General features: G+C 39.8%; 2 protein-coding genes across 3 annotated transcripts in view; one reads left to right on the top strand and one right to left on the bottom strand.

The window, feature by feature from the left end:
- Positions 1–15,495, top strand: part of loxl2a (lysyl oxidase-like 2a) — a 25,630-nt gene extending 10,135 nt beyond the window's left edge. Inside the window, exons 4-14 of the mRNA XM_080892511.1 lie at positions 2,318–2,526; positions 4,855–5,071; positions 6,238–6,421; positions 8,848–8,999; positions 9,090–9,257; positions 10,591–10,756; positions 11,025–11,265; positions 11,429–11,544; positions 11,700–11,836; positions 12,265–12,376; positions 14,308–15,495. Of these exons, the coding sequence (XP_080748637.1) occupies positions 2,318–2,526; positions 4,855–5,071; positions 6,238–6,421; positions 8,848–8,999; positions 9,090–9,257; positions 10,591–10,756; positions 11,025–11,265; positions 11,429–11,544; positions 11,700–11,836; positions 12,265–12,376; positions 14,308–14,378 (1,773 nt within the window). The 3' untranslated portion in view covers positions 14,379–15,495. The remainder of the gene's footprint in view (positions 1–2,317; positions 2,527–4,854; positions 5,072–6,237; positions 6,422–8,847; positions 9,000–9,089; positions 9,258–10,590; positions 10,757–11,024; positions 11,266–11,428; positions 11,545–11,699; positions 11,837–12,264; positions 12,377–14,307) is intronic.
- On the bottom strand, positions 12,400–20,545 carry r3hcc1 (R3H domain and coiled-coil containing 1). 2 transcript variants are annotated; one of them, XM_080892513.1, is made up of 8 exons: positions 20,057–20,545; positions 17,934–18,071; positions 17,273–17,849; positions 16,950–17,125; positions 15,940–16,010; positions 15,753–15,848; positions 15,532–15,663; positions 12,400–13,800 (listed from the first exon to the last, which is right to left on the bottom strand). In XM_080892513.1, the coding sequence occupies exons 1-7, from the start codon at positions 20,230–20,232 to the stop codon at positions 15,554–15,556; spliced, it is 1,344 nt and encodes a 447-aa protein (XP_080748639.1). In that variant the 5' UTR covers positions 20,233–20,545; the 3' UTR covers positions 12,400–13,800; positions 15,532–15,553. The 2 variants fall into 2 exon arrangements, with proteins under 2 accessions (XP_080748639.1, XP_080748638.1); XM_080892512.1 differs by having other exon boundaries at positions 12,401–13,796; positions 20,057–20,539.

Raw genomic sequence — 20,545 nt, 5'->3', positions numbered from 1 at the left:
GAAGCACATCGTGTTCTTAGTTAGATACAAACCATGCTCTTAAACAGATCCAAAACTGGCTGACTCATATTTACCACACCAGTGGTATTGATCTTCTCACTTATTAAAGTATTTCCCTCTGTATATTTTAGTGATACTGTATTTTCTTCTGTTGTAATGGGATAATGCATTTTTGTAGCTGTGTAACTCATAACAGTTTGTCTTATTCCAACACAGGTGCTGAAATTTATTTATTTATTTCTGGCTCTCTTTGAAAAAGTGCTCAAATGTGGCCAGTGTATCGAGTTGGGCCTAGGCCAAACAGGATTATGCTAAGTTAGGGGGACGCCCAGGCTGATCCCAGCTGTGCATATCTGTCCTTTTCTCTTCAGCTCACACTTTCAGAAGGCCAGTTTCCTGCCTCCGAGCCAAATGCAACAATGGTCAGATGTGTCTTAATAACATCATATCTGAGTGATTTTTCTTACTATTTATTTATTTGGCTATTTATTTATTGAACTTGGTCTTTTTTGTTTTTGTTGTGGCACGTTCTTTTATTTTCTTTGTTTATTATGAATTAAAAAAACAATCTAAAATCCTATGATTACATTTTAATTGGAGAGAGACAGCTGCGTGATCATAGTCATGTCTCCTCACCTTCCCCTGCTAGACACGGAAAACACTCTGTCATGCTATGGCCAGCAGGAATCTTCTCATGAAAGAGTGGTTTTTACCCACTCTAACCACTGCGGTCAGAGGGAGGACCAGGGTCACTGCTGAAGCAGTGTTAGTGGAGGCTCCTCCTTCCCTGCAAGACCCTGAAGCCTTGAACATTCCCTGAGGCTGACGCCATCTCAGGAAACCACCCTGTGGGCAAACATTTGATATTCTGGGAGACATGCCTGAATGTTGGGGTTTTTCAATGTTGAAGAAACTGGCTGTTATAAAATTACTGAGTTCAGCATACCACAGAGCAGCTCAGAGTTTTGGCTCTTTTTGGCACCCTCGGTGCAACTTCGCACTCAGTCAGGAACAAACGGCAGCACTTGGCTCATGGAGAGAAATGAAGGAAGGCAGAGTTATTAGGTAGCTGCTAAAGCCCTTAGGTCAAAGGGTACCATTCTTTGCTGTATCGGCACACATGATGCTAATTGTGAGCACCGGTGGCCTTCGCTCTGACCGGCATTTACAGCCCTCAGCCCTCAGCTTTGGGTTATTCTGCACATTCTCCAACCTCACTTTTTGCTCGCCCTATCTTCTGTCTTTAGCCTTAACTTGCTTAAAATTGAATTTTACAAAATGTCATGGATTGCATGGATTTTAAACTTTTTGTTTCACTGCTTCCCATTTTCTGATACTTCTGCAGTCATACTTGCTTTGTATCGCACGCAAGTATGTTCATATCTTATGAAATATGAGATGTGAGGTCTTTTAAAAATACATGTGACCTACATTCCGTCCAGATTTGGCCAAAGGGAAAAGACTTGTATGTATCCCTTTGTGCTCTGCCTGTTTCATCTTTGCTCCTGACAGAGAATAGTGACATTGATAAAAGACCCAGCAGCTTGTCACGTATGAACTATTCCCTTTCAGCGCTTTTTCTGAGGAAATCCAAACACTGTTTGCCAGTTTTGACAAAACTATGAATTGAAGTGTGTGCCTCACACAAGTCATTCTGTTGACAGACAGTGATCTCAGAGCCTTGTGATGTTTTGAATAACTGCTAATACCTGATGCATTTCTCCTGTCAAGGGGGGACTTGACTCCACTTCTAGACCCATAAGCAGACAGAGTTAAAGCCATCTGTTGGTCTGAGTTTAACTTAGACCTTAACATTATGGTGCATTTGCAGAGACACTAGTTTTTCTCCTCATTGTCTGTGTGTCAGTGAAACAGAATTCACTCTTGATGGTGGGGTGGTGAAGAGGCTTATGCAAAAATATCATTACGCAAGTTGATGGGAACTTTATATAATAAATAGAAAATATAAGCTAAGCTTGCCAATATGTGCGAATCCAAGTCTGGGCAATTAATGTTCCCAAGGGGCCACAATTAGAGCCTAATTGTTACATCTACTCTTTCTTGTTTTGTTTTGTATTTGTTTTTTGTGGCCTATTGGGAAAAGTAATTGCCCACCCCTATCCATCTACAATAGACCACAGCCATCTGTTGCAAATTTATTAGAAATTCTGGAAAACTTGCAATATTCAATTGAATAAAAAGTCATACTGTAGTCAGAGGTCATTTTTTTCCATTGGACTAAAAGTATAATACTCTGTGTTTTTACATGTGTTATATACAGGAGAGCATGAAACATTATCTCTGTTCTGTTTGTCAGGGCTTGACGGTACAGGTGGAAGAGGTGAGAATCAGGGCCACATATTCTCACAGAAAAAGGATTCCCATTACTGAGGGATTTCTGGAGGTAAAAGACGGAGGCAAGTGGAGGCAGATCTGCAATGAGGATTGGAACCAGATGAATAGCAGGGTCATCTGTGGCATGCAGGGCTTCCCTGGGGAGAAACGCTTCAATACCAGACCCTACAAGTGAGTAATGTTGCTGGGGTCAGCATTAGGGTTTAAACAATTTCAACTAGATGTAATGAAAAAACTAGACTTGAGTTAAACATTTAACATTTAGTCTGGCTAAATACAGCGCAGGTTATTGCGGTGCTACATATGAATCCTTTCAATTTCACACTGGTGTAAAACATCAAACCAGACATTCTTATAGGCTGAACAATCCATTTATAAACTATATCATATTATTTTCTGGCAGGAAACATAAAACTTTATTACTGCCTAGTTTACTTAAGAATGTTTAGCCTGATGTTATGAAACGTTACATAATAACCAGGTTTGTTTACTGTGGCCGTCACTCACGCCTTCATCCATTTTCTATCAGAGTAAACACACTCGGGCCTGTAGATTCCTGACAAGAAGCCAAACACCACCAGAGGAAGCTTTGGCATATGCAGGATGAGTGCAGTACATTATGAAACAGTGGCTCTTCTGGCCTCAGTGGTTTTATCACAAAGCTTTTCAAGTGTCACAGGCAACATGCAGTCTGACACAACGGAATACAGATGTTTTGTAGCTGCTGCACATGAGAAAGCAATCACAAGAGCAAATCTCTCTCCCAGTCTGTGTGCTGGCATCTAAAGCCAAAAAATCTGTGAAATCGAGACCTGAAAGACACAAGAATATATTTACAAGTACTGCCGAGCCGGTCTGAAACTGGATTTTCTCATTGATGTTTCTAGGTAAGGATATCAATGATCTGGTAAGATCAAAGCAAAGAAGGTGGCGTTCATTCAAAGAAAATCATGATCATTTAATTTGATAGTAATGCATTTCAACCAAAGGAAATATATGGAAAATGAAACCAGCGTTTAACTTTGTTTATTACTTGAGATGATAAAGCTGATGTGGTTGTAAAACATGTGATTCTGCTGTGGTTTCACATGATTCACTCTCTCAATCTAAATTTGGCATCACTTTAAAAGGCTGTGTATTGCCCTCATGTTCATACCAACTTGAATTTAAATTTAAACTTCTAAACAAGGTTTAAGGACTAAAAGGTTGTAAATAAAGCTCCTGCTGGTTTCACTACATGGTATGCTGCTTCAGGGTCCACTCTTGTTGGCTTCTTCAGTGACCCCTAGTTGATTACCTCCATTCAAGTTTGGGGTCATAGGAATGTTAAGGTATTTTCACAATACTCCCATTGTGCTTCACAGCAAAAAGGAGAAGACTGCTGAATTCCTCTCACTAAAAAATAAAAATGTCCATTCCCCAAAACAGCTGCTTATGATTTTAGTAATGTTTAAGAAAGAATGGTGAAATCTTTTATTTGTCTTTTAATATGAAAGAAGTGATGTGTGACTATATAGTTCTCCCAATCCAACTTTAAGCTTTTAAGCAGTATGACAGAACACAGCAATAGTAGTGAATATAAATATAAATATTGACTATAATTATCCCATAGTCTGGGGTCTACTAAAGGCAGGGAGTGGACCTGTAATGAAGGACTTGGCAAACAGAGGTTTGAACTGAAAAACAAAAGCAGAACAACACCGGAACGTGTAACAAACAAGCAGGCTAACTACAAACTGAACAGAAGCTAAACTAACAAACAGACAAAAGTAACACCCACAATAAGGGAGAACACGACAACGAGCAGAGGGCGATGCAGACAGCAAATACACGGGAGGGTGATTACAGGAGTGGAGACAAATGGGAACACAGCTCAACAAAAGCAAAACTAACGAGACAGGAGAAGCTGAACCAAACATCAAACACACGAGACAAGAGATTATCAAAGCAAAGCAGCAAGTAACACTCGCACACAGACTCAGACTAAGACACGTGAACTTGACACTGGAACGGATATTAAGGAGATATGACGGACTGGGAAGACCAAGGATGAAACACAGAGAAAAACATGGGAACATGACTGGAAATTGGAGGTAAACAAATACTGGGGAAAAGAGGACAGGGCACAGAGATGAGACAGTGACGACTGGACATGTAGGAGAACAAACAACAAACCGTAAATTAAGAACTATAAACAACAAAGTCAGATGCACTAAAAGAATACAACAATCAAAGAGTCCAGAGCAACCTCAAAAGCTGAGTCCAAGACCCAGGACCATAACAATAATGACGTTCCTTTCCCTGGAAAGTTACAAATCTGTTACTTTTGGCATCAACTAATACCAGTGGTTGGAAAAATGTTGGCATGTGTCATTCTTCAACCAAAGAGAGGAATAAATATGAAGTGTTTTCTAAGACGGTTCGTAAATCATGCAAAATTACCCAAAATTTGACATTATATGTTGTAATAGTTTGTTTTACTTTATGATTCTTTCTCAGATTGCTGGCCAGCCGTCGAAAGAAGAACTACTGGGGCTTCTCTATCAACTGCACAGGCAACGAGGCTGACCTTTCTGATTGTAAACTGGGCCGAGAGATAGAGAAGAAAGGCAACAGCACCTGTGGAAAGGGCATGCCTGTAGTGGTCAGCTGTGTGCCTGGACGGGTCTTTGCTCCTAGCGTCAGCATCGGGTTCAGAAAAGCCTACAGGGTGGAGGTTAGTCAGATTAAACACACTATACAAAGTCTTAGTTTCAAAAGTCAACATTCATTCTTGATGTGTGTATGGTGCATATTACATTACTTGCTTTTTTAACAAGGTACAAAAATTGGCCTTGGTTGGATTGTAAAAGGAAAGACATCTTTATACTGATCTACGTTCATGACACTGTCTATTATAAACTCTACGAAGAGAAAAGATTTGTCTGTGGGACATCATGTGGCATAAAAAAGGGTAGTGTTTAGTTGGTTTTCTTAGACTAAGTAGTAGTACATGGAGTATTTCTTATATACACGTCACCACATAACTACCATACATAATTAAATAACTACACCATAACTACACCTCGTTATGGACATGAATGTCTTGGCTATTAATGTTAGCTTGTTTTGTCCAATCCAAAACGAGTTTTGATGTGTGTTTGGGCTCATTGTCCTGTTGGAGCGCCCACTTTTTTAGCCATCTAGCTGTTGTTGGAGGTAGTCTAATACATTCCCAGAGAGATGAGGCTACCACCACCATGCTTTGTAGATGGTACAGTGTTCTTAGGTTTGAAAGCCTAACCTTTAATCACATCAGCTTCATATTTTTTGAAGGTTAATCGCTTCTGGAAGACTTCTTTGCAGGACAAAAATCATAAACTTTACTTAGGTTTTGTTTATGTTGTCACATGTCTCTGTCTGTAGTTGAAATTTGTCATAATGCAAATGTTTGTATTTCTTCTAGATTAGCCACAGTTACTCACTTATCTTAAAAGAGAGACATGAAAGCTCAATTTAGAGTCTGTTTGCTTTACAAATAGAGCATACTGCTGCATGTTTACACTGCATTATAAGACGCACAAACATTTCTTGTTTGTCTACATAGTTCAGTATTCACATAGAAGTCCAGTAATGGATTACAACATTTACTGGGTATTAATAGCCAATCAACCATCGTGTTGCTTCACTGGATGCTGAGATCATTAAGAAGGTCTAGTTTTGTAAACTTTTCAGGCTCACTCTTAGTGTTTTCAAGCTAAAAAAATAAATAAATGAATTCATCCAATCATCCATTAAACTGTTCTAGTTTTCTTCCAAAATGTAATAACAATTATAATCCTTAAGGTCATTCTCTGTAAGATATCCACTAATTTTAGCTTTTTTATTGTACTGTTTCCATAGCAACCCCTAGTACGTCTAAGGGGTGGTGCCATGATAGGTGAGGGGCGAGTGGAAGTCCTGAAGAATGGAGAGTGGGGAACAGTGTGTGACGACAACTGGAACATTCGCACTGCCACCGTGGTGTGTCGAGAGCTGGGGTTCGGCAGCGCCAAAGAGGCCCTGACTGGCGCCCGAATGGGACAAGGTACTCACAGATTTGTCACTAGCATATTATTGATGCATATAGTGGTACACAACTATAGTTGTAGGTATAGAATTATTTTCTTTTTAAATTGTTTTACTCAGCAAGAGCCCAAATACAGCCTGACCAGACCTCATTCCCAGCTGTGAAAATGAAAGGTGTGGGACTCGGGACTGGAGACCTTCCACCTTAAATCTGATCAGTCTGTTTTTTTTCTCACCTCAGTCAGTCTAGACCTTAAGTCAGCACATCAAGGCATTAGGGAATGTATCGAGCAGCACATTCATGTTTATACATTGACCCAAGACCTGATTCTGTGAAATGAAATATACCACAGCCTTATGAGAATCACATGTTCACTGGAACAGTTGCCTTTTTCTCTGCCTGATTCTCATAGCAAAACAGAAACGTGCACAAAATGTTCCAGTACAGAGAACAGCTTTTATGGGTTACAGAAAAGGAATTCTTTGTTGGAGAAAATACGAGGTTATGTGAGGGATCGTTTTTTTTCTTTCGTTTTTTTATGAGCTGACCACTGGATCCAAAGATGGCACCACACACTCTTGAAATACCTTGTTGTGTTTGTTTTCAGAAGTCAACAAAGTGGACTAAACAAGCATGTTGGTAGATTTCCGGATTTGTTCTACTCTATTGAGGGAAGTGGATGAAAAGAAGAATTTCTGGATGTCATATTTACTTTTTTCAGCTGGTAGAGGATTTCGCTCTTTGTGTAGCAGTTTTGTGTTATGCATTGATGGGCTTAATAATTTCTAAATGTATCCTATTTTGTAATTTTTTAAATGCATGTTATTATAAAATAGATTTCACGGATTATAGTCATTTGTCAAACCTTAATATTGGCTGCATGATTACAATGGCACTGTGTTCCTGCTGTTCCACTAAATTATACCTCTCTATTGGCGCCCCGTCACTATTTTGCAAGCTTATATCACATTCCTGCTCAATCTCACGGGAAGAGTAGCAGCATAAAGTTAGCACTCACATGTTATTGTGGAAACTGTGCCACGTGGAGAGAGAATTTGTATTTTTTACAGGCCTTACGTGTCTCATTTTCATTTGACATAGGCGACTGCTTGTTTCCTTTGCAGTATAAGTACATATCTTTGGACAGACAAAACACTCTGGTAGGTAAGACAGCTGCTGTTTTAGTCTGTAGTAGTTGGCAGTAAAAGCTTGTGTTTCCTGCGGCTCTAGTTCCCAAAAAGTTAGGATGCCGTTTAAAGCAGAATGCAATTCGAACCATAGATTTAAACTGAAGAAGTGCAAAGAAAACATGTCAACTGTTTCACTTGAGAATTTTATTGCTTTATTAAAAAAAATTATTATTTTAAATTAGCAGCAAAATGTAAATTTAAAAAAACAGAATAGAGGCATGTTTATCGCTGTGTTGCATCACAGGTTTGAACAAGTTCAGGCCTCCTTTATCGTTTCCATCAGGTTACATGTCTAAACTGAAATTTAGCACCTGGACTCTTTCTGTAGGGACATGTAATAATACATCTTCATTGTCTTGCTAAAATATTGAAGAACTTCTCTGAAAAAGATGCGAATGTCAGCAAACATTGCTCCATAATCTATAAGTGTTGTTTAGCATTAATGGAGCCTTCACAGTAAGTGCAGTAAGGTGTCACAAGACCATTACAGATGGTGGCCTTTCCTTTTTCAGTTGTTTTTAGTTTGCCCACAGGACAGTTTTCCACTTGATCTCAGTCCATTTTAAATGAGCTTGGACTCAGACAAAGCAAATGCGATTCTGAATCTTTTTCAAGTTCTTTCCTTGCCTGGTAGAATTTAAACTTGCATTTGAAGTGCCATCTAAACACTGGATTTGCTCACATTGTCTTTCGGAAATTCCAAATTCCCACTATAAAACTGGGTCTGTTTTTAATGTTAACGGTCCAAAGAACACAGACATTTAATATTGGTTTTTGGCCTTGCCCCATACAAACAGACATCTCCCCAGAGTGCTTTTTAATGATACTAAGTCCTGCGGTCTTTCACAGACCGGGGACTTATTTTAGTCATGTTGCTAATTAACATCATTAGTCGTGATTTCCCAAGAGTTGTTTTGTTTCTTTGTCTGTTTTGTTTTACATTGCACAGCATGTCACTAAAAGGTTGGGACAGGTACAACAAAAACTAAATATTTTCCTGGAATCCATTTCAATACAAAATTATATTTTTCAAAATACGATCAAAATCCAATAATCTACTATTTTCAGTAAATTCATCCAAACGTTTTTGGAAACAGGGTTGTAAAAACCATTGTGTGACCCAAATTGATCACGTCTTTTGTCCAGTAATCTGAAACTAGCTTTTCTCCTCTGTAATGTACACAATATGAATACCTCAGCAGGGAGTTTATGACAGCAGTACTCTTTGTTAATGTGCCTAATGTGTACCTGTAGGCATTGGACCGGTCCACATGAACGAGGTGGAGTGCTCCGGTTTCGAAAAGTCTCTGACCGAGTGCTACTTCAACCCTAACTCTTTGGGCTGCAGCCATGAGGAAGATGCAGCAGTCAAATGTAATGTTCCTGCCATGGGCTTCCACAATAGAGTGAGTAAACTCTGTCTACCATATAGAACAAAAAACTGTGTGTGTGTAACAGTTCAGGAGATGCCTAAATGTATATATCCCTTCCCTCAGCTTCGGTTAAGTGGCGGCCGTAACCCATATGAGGGCCGTGTGGAGGTCCTGGGGGAGAGAAATGGCTCTTTGGTGTGGGGCACGGTGTGCAGTGACAGCTGGGGGACTATGGAGGCCATGGTAGTGTGCAGACAGCTGGGCTTGGGCTTTGCCAGCAATGCTTTTCAGGTAAGGTTTTCCTTTAAGCCCTCTTACATCCAATCGTTTTTAAAATGAGCTTATCTTTGCAGCACAGACTTTCAGCATGCTCAAAGTCAGTGAATACCATTAACTCTCACTTTAATAAGCTTGAGCTTTATTGATCCCTGAGGGCAAAAGAAAGACATCACTTCCTTACAAACATCAAATGCACACAGTGAGCACAGGAGGGCAGGGAAGCGGTGAGAAGGAGCTTGATTTATTTTGTTTGAAGTTTAGTGGACGCTCCACCAGTAAAGCCCCTGGCATTACTTCCTAGCGTTACTCTTGTCCTGCTTACGTTTCCTTCCTGATTTTTAAAGAAGACCCCAAACTCCCTTTACAATATGATGTGAGAGATGTGTTAAGACCTCTCTTAGGTTTTTTATTTTTCTGTTTAAAAGCATTTTGCATTTGTGGTTTAAAATCTTCTGGAAAGTATATGTGTGAATCATGGGGAGGTGCATTTATAGCAGCAGGGGGGCTATCTGACTAAAGTGTGCCTATCTATGCCAAGTCATCTAGTCCAGTCCAGGCATTATAATAACATGTCCCCTTTATTACCGAAAGCTGTAAGTTATCATTACGTAAGGGTTATCGTGTTAAGAGTAATAGATGACTAACTCTTTGCTATCACAGAGCAGGACCTCTGGCCCTCTAGAGCCTCTTTCCTGTCTGACTTTTAACTGCTTCTCCAGGCAAACCCCACCACCAGATGGAAAGAATGACACTGAGCTTACAGCTATACAGCTTTATGTCTGTCCTTCTCCTCAGCCCACCAGCAAATACTCCCACATCCATATCCCTCAGCTTAATTTACTTCTCATGACTCCTCCACTTCCTGGGTAGATGATGGAAAGTATGAGTTTTCCTAACAGAAGGTTTTCCCTGTGGTCTGCAAAATGTTGTAATAAGGCTGAGTCAGGCGTGAGAGGATAAGAGAGCATCTCTCCCTGTGTGGGTACTAGATACTTTGATTAGACTACATTTGGCTTGTGGGACACCTGGTATGGCAAGTCTGAAAATTAAATACAGGAGGACAAATAAGATTATGTTGTTTCCACACCACTTTGAGGAGGCTGATCTGTTTGATTGCAGCTAACAGAAAGAAGTGAGCCTAGCTGTATATGCATAGCTTAGCAGCAGTAAGTTTTGTATAGATTAAACAAACATACAGGACTGTAGTAGATATGTTGCTGGAGAGTTTTGTTATAGCCAAGCTCTGTTTTTGAACTTTTTAACAGTAACACAGGGGTATCAAGCTTTGCATCAGTCTTGATGCTGTGTAGTGTATAATGTGTTTCCTGTGCTTCTCTTATAACAGGAAACATGGTACTGGCAAGGAGACTCATCAGCTGATGCTGTGGTGATGAGCGGGGTGAGGTGTTCAGGAACTGAGCTGACTCTGGAGCAGTGCCTGCATCACGGGAAACATGTTGTCTGTCCCAAAGGAGGTGGACGCTTTGCTGCTGGGGTCTCTTGTACAATGAGTAAGAAATTGCAGAAAACCATAACATATATATTTAGAACCTTACATGGGTTAGAAGCTATGTTTCTAAAGTATTTATTGTGGAAATTGAAAAATAGTTTGAGGACATTGGTATAATACATGCTGACTGAGGGTTGTGACTGGGTCACTTAAAAAGAATGAAACACTTGTAGTTTTGTAGCTGTTCAATATAAATGTAATAAAAGTTTCAGTGTAAGTTTCTGTGCACCCTCATGCTCTAAATCAGCACGATTCCTTGTTGCTCGCAGCGGCCCCTGACTTGGTCCTGAACGCTCAGGTTGTGGAGCAGACCACATATCTGGAGGACAGACCCATGTATGCTCTGCAGTGTGCCCATGAAGAGCGTTGTCTGTCCGGCAGTGCTGACAAAGCTGACCCTAGCTCCTACCGCCGCCTTCTTCGCTTCTCCTCCCAGATCCACAACAATGGCCAGTCAGACTTCAGACCGCGGGCATCACCTCAGTCGTGGGTCTGGCACGACTGTCACAGGTGACGCATCTGGAACAGATATGTGCAAACGGAAAACTTTTTGCTTTTTCCTGTAAAAATTCAGAGGAAGCCAAACTTATCTGACAGGAAAGCTACTAGATAAAAGTGTAAATGTTACAAACATTTATATTAGTGTGAAATGATTTTTTTTTTTATAATCAAGGCATTACCACAGTATGGAAGTTTTCACCCACTATGACTTGATGAGTCTGAACGGCACTAAAGTGGCAGAGGGCCACAAGGCCAGCTTCTGTCTTGAAGACACCTATTGTGATGAGGGTAAATACAGACACTCCTTATATTAGCAAATTATACATTCAAATACAATAATATTAGTAATCTATTGTATGTTTTTTAATTAATGAAAGAAATGAGCTTACTGGGCTGCATAAGCGTGACCTCATCACAAAATTTGTAACCTTTTCCTAATCCAGGAATTCAAAAGAGGTACGAGTGTGCAAATTTCGGCGCACAGGGCATCACTGTTGGCTGCTGGGATACCTACAGGCATGACATTGACTGCCAGTGGATCGACATCACAGACGTGAAGCCCGGCGACTACATCTTGCAGGTAAAACGTCTGCTGTGGCTGTCTGGTTGTAGTCCACACGGCACATCTGCTGCTGGAAAGATGTCTCATCTCCAGCCAGCAGAGTCTGCTAGATCAAACAGGCACGAACAGTTTCCACAGCTCTGCATCTGCCTGTTTCTGGCTGTAAGCCCAAGGAGCCTCTGATTGCGGTTCTAAACCAAATGAGCAGGAGTTGGTTAAAGTCAAACTTTTATATTAGAACAAATTTAGCCCAGCATAGATTTATAGTATCTAAGATGAAGGATGAACTCTTTCAGTCTCTTTTGTGCATTATCAGTCATTCTATTATCATCTTATTCTATTGCTGGTCTTTACACTTGTGTTATTTGGTTCTCATAAAAACTAATTAAAGACTTGAAATGTGTCAAGAGAAATGCTTTAACAACCATTGTTTTTCCTTCTTCCAGGTTGTAATTAACCCAAACCATGAGGTCGCGGAATCAGATTACACTAACAACATAATGAAGTGCCGCTCCCGATACGATGGGCATCGGATGTGGACATATAACTGTCATACAGGTAAAAGGGATCTTTTTACCCTCTGCATTAAAGACGAAATATTCTTCAGTAAAAAAAAATAGTGGTGCTTGGGACTGTACTTTAGAAAGGTCTACATTTAAACAAACTCAGTTTAATACTGAGGTTTTCAGCCACAAAGAGTCTGCACCTGAATAGTCTGAGCGTTAAATGCTAACTCCCCTTCTCCTAACCTTATTTGACCATTTATAAAAATAACTGTTCTACTGTATCTGTGTGATGTTTAAGTGCCCAGTTCACAGCAGCATAGTCAGCAGTTTTAACTTTGGGATCGTGCAGGACAGGTCTACATAATAAAAACTTTTCTTATGTCATATAAAATATGACATTAAACTTGTAGTTTTCCTGTTTTCACAGAATTGTGCAGAATCGTCTTTAGCACCGAAACGACTCAATAGATTTAGATTTAATTGACTCACAGGCACAGAGGATGATTTCAGAGGAAGCCTTTTTATGTAGAACCTTTACTAAATACAAACTTTTACAGTTTCTCAATGACATTTTGATATTTTACAAACAGGAGATGTTTGATGAGACATCAGTGACAAAAAATGGCATTAAAACAAGCCAACATAACATTAGAGGAACAGGTAACACTGAACGTTTCAAAGCTCCTTACCAAAGCTTCCTGTAATGTGAAGAACTTTATACTTTAAGTATTTGTGTGTTAATTACACAGGTAACAATCTATTATTATACAACTTTTAAAAAAAGTGTTTTTTAAAACAGAAACGGAAACTTAAAATCTTAGAATTAAAAAAAACAAATAGTGTTTTATCTTATTTATGAAATCTGTTTGTTAGCGGATCTGCATTACTCTTATACACAATGTACTTCTCTGACCAAATCCTGAGATACTTCAAATGAAGTTAAAAAGGAATGAATACTTCTGTAGAATTACACAACCAATTCATCACCTGCATCAGCAGGGTGAGAACAGGGGGGAAAAAAACACATTCATCCATCCATGGATCCTTCCAATTAATCTGAAACAAAAAAAAAAAAAAACCTGCCTGGAAATCAAACACCCTTGAAAGAAATTTCAGGTTCTGAGTCAGCATGCAATAAAATCAAAATAAGCCTCCCATCTGAAATCACTATGATAACTGCATTATTAGTCAGGCTAACAGTGAAAAAGAGGCACCACCGTAGTAATGTACAAAGGTCAGAGGTCAGCTTCAAATACAGCACAGCAGCTCCTGCTCAAAGATCATTCAGGATGGATGATGATGATGGCGGCATGGGCATTAAACTCTCAGGCCTCTTCTTAACTGTGCCTGCTGTGCTGATCAGTGAGGGTGAGCAGTCATCACTCAGCATGGTCACAGATTCAAACATGGCCACTTTTGAGTCTCTTCAGAGAAAGGAAAGGAAGTGAAAGGAGGGCAGACCTCTGCTGGACCTTTTTGTAGAAAACAAAAGGACAAAGTCTGTCTTTAGACAAAGGTTTTACTAATTTAGTGTAAAAAAAAATCACAAACTGGATTTTTTTTTATAGCCGTGCTATCACTTTATCATCACATTACATCACCGTTCATGAACAAATGGTGCACTTTTATCCATTTTAAAGCAATTGTTAACATTCATCTGTTTACCCGGGAGCTTTATAAAGGGTTTAATAAGGATTTAATTGGTCAGAGGGCCCGGTGGCGCCAGTGTCCGGCAGCCTCGCCTCTGTCAGTGCGCCCCAGGGTGGCTGTGGCTACAATGTAGCTTGCCATCACCAGTGTGTGAATGTGTGTGTGAATGGGTGGATGACTGGATATGTAAAGCGCTTTGGGGTCCTTAGGGACTAGTAAAGCGCTATATAAATACAGGCCATTTACCATTTACAGGCCAAGGAGATCTTTAACTAAAACATTTGGCTTTTGTTGCTAATCTCTTCACTGTCCTCTTCCTGTCTGACTTAACAGGTGGCACACTGAGTTCAGAAACGGAGGAAACATTTCCTGGATTGCTTACCAACCAGCTTTCTCACAGGTAGACCTGAGAAGGACAGGTCAACATTGGTGTGGATGGGGGGGTGCAGACTAATATTTGACAACCACTAGAGGGGGGCCTGGGCAGATGTGCTTCCTTGGAGCAGTGCTGGATTGTTGTGAGCTCTGGGCTCATCTGGTACAATAAACAATGACTCAATGGGAAAATGAAATGCTTGCTTACTAAACCATTAACTGCATTCAGATGTTCAAAAAGTGTTAGTACAGTGTAGATTTGATCTGATGTTTATTTACCAGGAGAGATGCCATGAGGATTGTAGCCAGGTAACTCGTTAAATAACCCATGCCAACGAGGGCCGCCTGCGTAAAAGTTTCCAGTGTTTGGGAGAACATTTTAAACCAAAGAAAAATCACGACATGAGAGACCACGACTCTTGGACTGAGCTCTGTTTGAACGGGTGAAAATAGTGTTGTGCTTAATCTGGTGCTACAGCCTGTACTGTTGCCTCGCAGCTGAACCGAGAGACATTTGCCTCAACAGTAAATAGTTAAAGGAATTACTGACTCAAAACTGTGAGCAGTTTTAATAATAATACATTACATGACTATGATTATCTCTGCAGAGCAATGTGCTACAATCTGTGGATACAGCATGTCTGATAAGTAACTCCTGCTCTCAGAGGGATTCATTATAACAAACTGAAAACAGGATTCATTTTAAAATTTCTATTAGAGCCTCCGTGCACTTAATGTACCAACATCTTGCAAAGAGCCTTTCACATACTTGACACATACATTTCTGAAAATATTTTTAATTTATTCACACCACACACACATTTTCATCTTCTTGTTCTGCACATCCTCTCCCTTTCTTTATCGGTGTCTGAGTTGTGTTAAATTATTACCATCAGGGAATTTGATTACATTGTGGAAGTGCTGTAACAACCACACATGTATGTGAAAATGCCTCTTCGTGGTTTTGTACATTTTGTTTTTCTAAATGTGGCAATTCAAGGATACTTGTTGGTTGCTGTCTGTTTTTATTTTGTATGCATGGATGAATGTGGGAAAGCATTATGTTTTCAATAAAATGAAATGCTTGACAAGTAACAAGTGCTTCTGTGTCATAAAAATATTTCCAACATGTGAGCTGCGGGAACCTAAAACCTAACCTGTCGCTGTTATTAGCGCGCTCACCTGTAGTGGATGTTGGCACTCCTCAATATCGCTGCACTCTGCCTCGCCCCTGAATGCCCAAGGCTCTGGTTACCATCCGCCTAGCAACAGCACAGTCTGTCCTCGGACGTTCCTTCACTGGCTGGATGAACTCTGGAAGGAGGCACATAAACAACCATATTGTTAAAAAAAACCAAAAACGCCATATTATACATTATATATCGCTGCTATGGATCTCCCACCTGCTCGTCTGATGGCCTTGCCTTGAGCTTTTTTACTCCCATCAGCCAGTGCTCGCGCCTTTAGCAGTGGGTGGCAGATAGAGAGAGCATGGAGTGCTGTAAGAAGACACATTTCTTTTTTTATTCACATCATAAGCTTTAAACCTCAAACCCAACATCTCATTCATCGTGCAGTGAAAGCGCTCACCTGCTGACTCGCTGGAAAAAATCCCTAAAGCGTGTGTGTTGTCCACCCACTTGATCTTCATTCCACCATCACTGAGGCAGACAGAGAGCACTTTAAGCAATTTTGTGGCCACATCAGTCGGTTGAGGGTGAGATATTTTCTGGATTTACATCAGACGGTTTCAACGAAAACTGAGATAGCTAAAGTAATATATACCTGTGTAATTGTACCATATTATGGTTCAGTTTTTAGTGACATTTTTAGAATATATACATTCATGTACGTTTCATATTAAAGGTGACAGTTGAAAGCATTGACAGATTTGTTGTGTACAATGAATTATATATGGTTATATATGGTTTCACAGCAGAACACTCTAGACAAAGGGTGTCAAACATAAGGTCTGGGGGCCAGGATCAGCCAATCTGGCCTAGCAATCTTGGACAGCTTTGGAAAATGGGAAGAAGGATGTAAATTTTAGACATTTAACTGTGTTTTCACATGTTTTATAGCTTTTCCCACTGATAAAGACCTCATGCATGACCATTCATACTACACCAAAGTAAATAACTAATAGACAAACCATTGAATAACAGAAATTTCCAGTTTTTTTCACTATCAACTGTGGAAATTTATGGGTTTTGTAGCAGGTTCAAAGGGTTTTTGTTTTGTTTTTTTTTTAAAAAGAGGACATTCTGTAACAAAAATGATCATTTTCATTTCATTTCATTTGAATTAAAAGGCCGTCTGCACACCTAACAGAACTTTTTCTGTAACATTCATACGTATTTATTTCTTACACTTTTTGCCCAAAGCAGCATTTCTTTATCATGCAGAAAAACTGAGATGTGTTGTTGAAATTATATTTCTTTCTTTTTTTTAATATTAAAATATCTGAGGGATTAAATGTGTCATTAAACTCCTTTACACTATCACAAAGAGAACTTTCACTCGTACGTGGGCCACATTGTAAAATAAAATATGACTGGAAACAAAGGGACAGAGCAGTGAACAGGTGTGTCATCTCTCACCTGTACTCTGAGAAAGCATCAAGAAGGTCGTCGGTCTTGAACATAACCGGGAAGTCATAGATCTCAATCACGTGGCGAAAGTCGTCTGAGTCGATGGAAACATTCTCATACATAGAGTAGTCATTGTGGATGTGCTCAATGGCAACAGAGACTCCTTCTTTTAGATGTGCCTTGATCTAAAATAAGAAACACATATGTGTAATGTTACCATTATATTTAAGTTTCTGAAATGCACAGATTAATCCAAAAGGCAGCAAGTACAGCAACACTAAAAGACTGTATGCATACATCCACACCATGAAATTAAGTCTGTGAGAACTGACCTCTGCAGTTACACCATCTTTGTCTGTGCTTGCGTCTTCTGTCTGGAGACTGCGTGACACACTTGCAGTCTCGTCCTTCTCCTTCTCATCCTCCTCCACAGTCAGTTCAGCAAACTGGGACTGAGTCTGTTCCAAGACTGAAGCTTCATCTTCATCCAGCCTGAGCACCAACTTTTCTTCTTCATGAGGACACATTGCTGAACTGTCTGCAGACAGTTTAGGGACTCTGTCTGCTACACTGGGGAATGATTCCTGTTTAGATAGTGAGTGCTTTGTGTTTTCTATAGATTCAGGACAAGTACAAGAGTCAGACAAACTGTTGACAGAGCTTCTATCAACACAAGCTGAACTCAATGACTCAGAGCCAGCTGTGGAGCCTTGTGAGTTTCGTAACGACAGCCTCTCTCGAGCGGCTCGTGGCATGTAGAGGGGCTTGTCGGGCCTCTTAGGTGCTCGGCTTCGTGGTGGGATTGAAGGTTTAGGCTTGATATTGCGTTCCCTCTCTTCCCTAATACTTAGGGGCTCTTCACACAAGCTGCTGTTGCTCTCCAAGTCGCTGTCTTCCTCTACCTCACTCCTACAGAAACATTTTTTCTTAAAGTTAATAAACGTCTTTTTCAAAAATGCATAAGACATACAGACCAAAGTTTGGCCAACAAACCTGAGCTCACAAGGGCAGACCACCACCCTACGGCACCAGCTCTCCCCTACTGAGAAGGTGGTGAGCTCTGGCAGGTCTTCTATGATTTTGTGAATCAGGTATCGCAGTCTGCTGGGTAAGGGAGGAAACAGCAGCACACTGGACAGGGACACACAAGGCAGCAGACATTATTTGATCAAGTAAACACAGCAGCATTTTTATTCACATAGTTCTTGGAGCGATTAGGCTTAAAGATCACAGTACACATTAAAGATGTGTTATAAACAAACACACAAAACATAAATTTCAAACACAATCACAGAAAACTCCAAAGTAAACTGTTAACATAAAAATCTGAAAGAACTTTGCAATTCAATATTTGGTTAAACAGTTTTTATTAGACCCATTAACAGGCTCATTATAGTTTGGGGACTTAGAATAATGCTTTCATGATGACTAGACATTTTTCTCATAGCTGCAGTGCCTTTTTTTAAATATTGCCTCTATGAACCAAAGTTCAACCCCATAATAATGGCTAAAACTGATTTTATGCTGAGCTCCCATACTATTCTGGCATTTCAGGAGCACTAAAATTGAGTTTTGGAAATTCTATGGACTCAGATTGTTTGGAAACACCAGGATTGGGGGGCTAGCATGGCGACAGGACAGGAAAAATGCCCACTGCATGTTCTCTCTGTGTTTGTATAGGTGTATTTAAGCTTTCACCCAGAGCCTAACGGTATACATGCTGTGTTAATGAATGGTTCTAAATTGGCCTTAAGTTTGAATAGTTGTCTGTCTCTATGCACGACCAATGTATTAGACTGGCAATACATCAACAGTGCACCTCGCCCAGTGGAAGGTGGATAAAGCTCCAGTTCACCCCATGACCCTAAATTGAAACACTACTTGACAGTTTGGACATGCAGACACTGACATCTTTTGGAAAGAATCAGTTCTCCAGAAAATAGTGTCACCATTCCAGGAAGATCCCTCGGATTTCTGTGCACAGACACTAAGAGGGTCTCAAGTTTTTCTAATGACTTTGGGTTTCCCCGATGAACAACGGTACTGAATACAGATTCCCATATGTAACTTTATTCCTTGACTTTTATTGATATAATTAATTATTGTTTTATAACTACAATTATATTTCTGTATAAGCATCAATATCTGATTGTAAAGCAGAGCACCTATTAGTACTTGACCTTATTTCAAATAACCAAATAGACTAAGCTACGTTTTAATTTTGTTTTTATATTTATCATTTATTCTCAGATTGGCAGACAACACTGAGGCTGCAGCTGAAAAAATAAAAACTGAATTTTAAGCTTGAATTATTAAACTACATGATTTTAATGCATCAGATTCTTCCATGTTTTAATGACAGAGTTCTGTTCTGAGGTCTGTTAACTTAGATTCAGCATTTTTGCTCACTTATTTTCTTGGCCTCAAATAGGCCAAACTTATTAATACAGTAACTTTTTCCCAGTCTCACTGACCAAAGCGCTACATGTTTAATAGTTTAATCTTGATTTGGAAAATCAGCCCTTTTGTGGCCAGTACAGTTATCAGTAAATGTGCACACACAGGGTAAACTCTGCGTTAACTCAGCAGGCTGCTAACCATCTTCGTGTGATCACATCCTGACTGCCAGTGCTAGGGTAAGTGATTCTGAACTCACTTTGTGTTTGTGTCTAGGCTCAAGTGCATGAGTGAAAATGGTTACAGTAATGTAGCTCAGTAAAGAAAGAGAATTTAAAAATGTATTAAAAAATTGAGGTTCAAGCAAATCGAGACAACTGGCTTCCGTGGTAGAAAATCTGAATATGATACCCAGTATTCTACATTGTTTTTTTTTTAAATTTCTGATCTGATATTTTGATTTCCCGTGCCTGTGTTTATTATCTCCTTAATGAAACAAAAGGCACAGTGATAATCAGGCATGACTGTCTGTTTCTATCCTATTCGTTTTCTTTAGAATGTAGGAAACCGGAGTTTCAACACATGTGCCATTTGTTTACACAGTGTTAACCTGTGTATGTTTACTAAACACGTTCACTAATAAATCACTATAACCGAGAAGGAAGTGATCACTTCATGTGATGAAACTGCTCGGGTTGCTCCATCTTTCTTAACTTTACCTGTTGTGGCTGTTTTTCTGTTGGTATGTTTCCAGCTCATCCAGGACATGATGCAAGAAGTTGTTTTCTTGTTTTGGGAGATACACTCCATCGAAACAGGGGAACGCCAGGGTGGACGGAGAAAGAAAGTCGGGTCCTGCTGACAACAGGGTGAAGTGAACTTCCTCGCTCGTCATAATTAAAAATCAAAATGAAAAGTGACAGTGATCACCACTGCTAGCCAGCAACATAACTTGAACAAGGCAATATTAAGCGTTTGCTAATGCCAAACAAACACGTAAAACTAGCTGCATCTTCGGTGTTTACATGTGCAATTAAAAGTTAAACCAAAGCTAGCTTTCTTTGCTTAACATTAATTCATGAGTGGTGCTAATGTTAACCGCCTTTCTAGCTATGGTTAATAACTGTGAATATTAAATCGAATACTCTTACAGCTGAGGCTGAAGCGTACAGTATTGATTTGTTGTAGTTTCAGCACGATGGAGAGCT

The sequence above is a fragment of the Rhamphochromis sp. 'chilingali' genome, assembly GCF_963969265.1.
Source record: "Rhamphochromis sp. 'chilingali' genome assembly, chromosome: 9".
Lineage (NCBI taxonomy): Eukaryota > Metazoa > Chordata > Actinopteri > Cichliformes > Cichlidae > Rhamphochromis > Rhamphochromis sp. 'chilingali'.
Note: the sequence above shows the minus strand (reverse complement) of the source record. Positions and strands in the feature narration are given on the sequence as shown.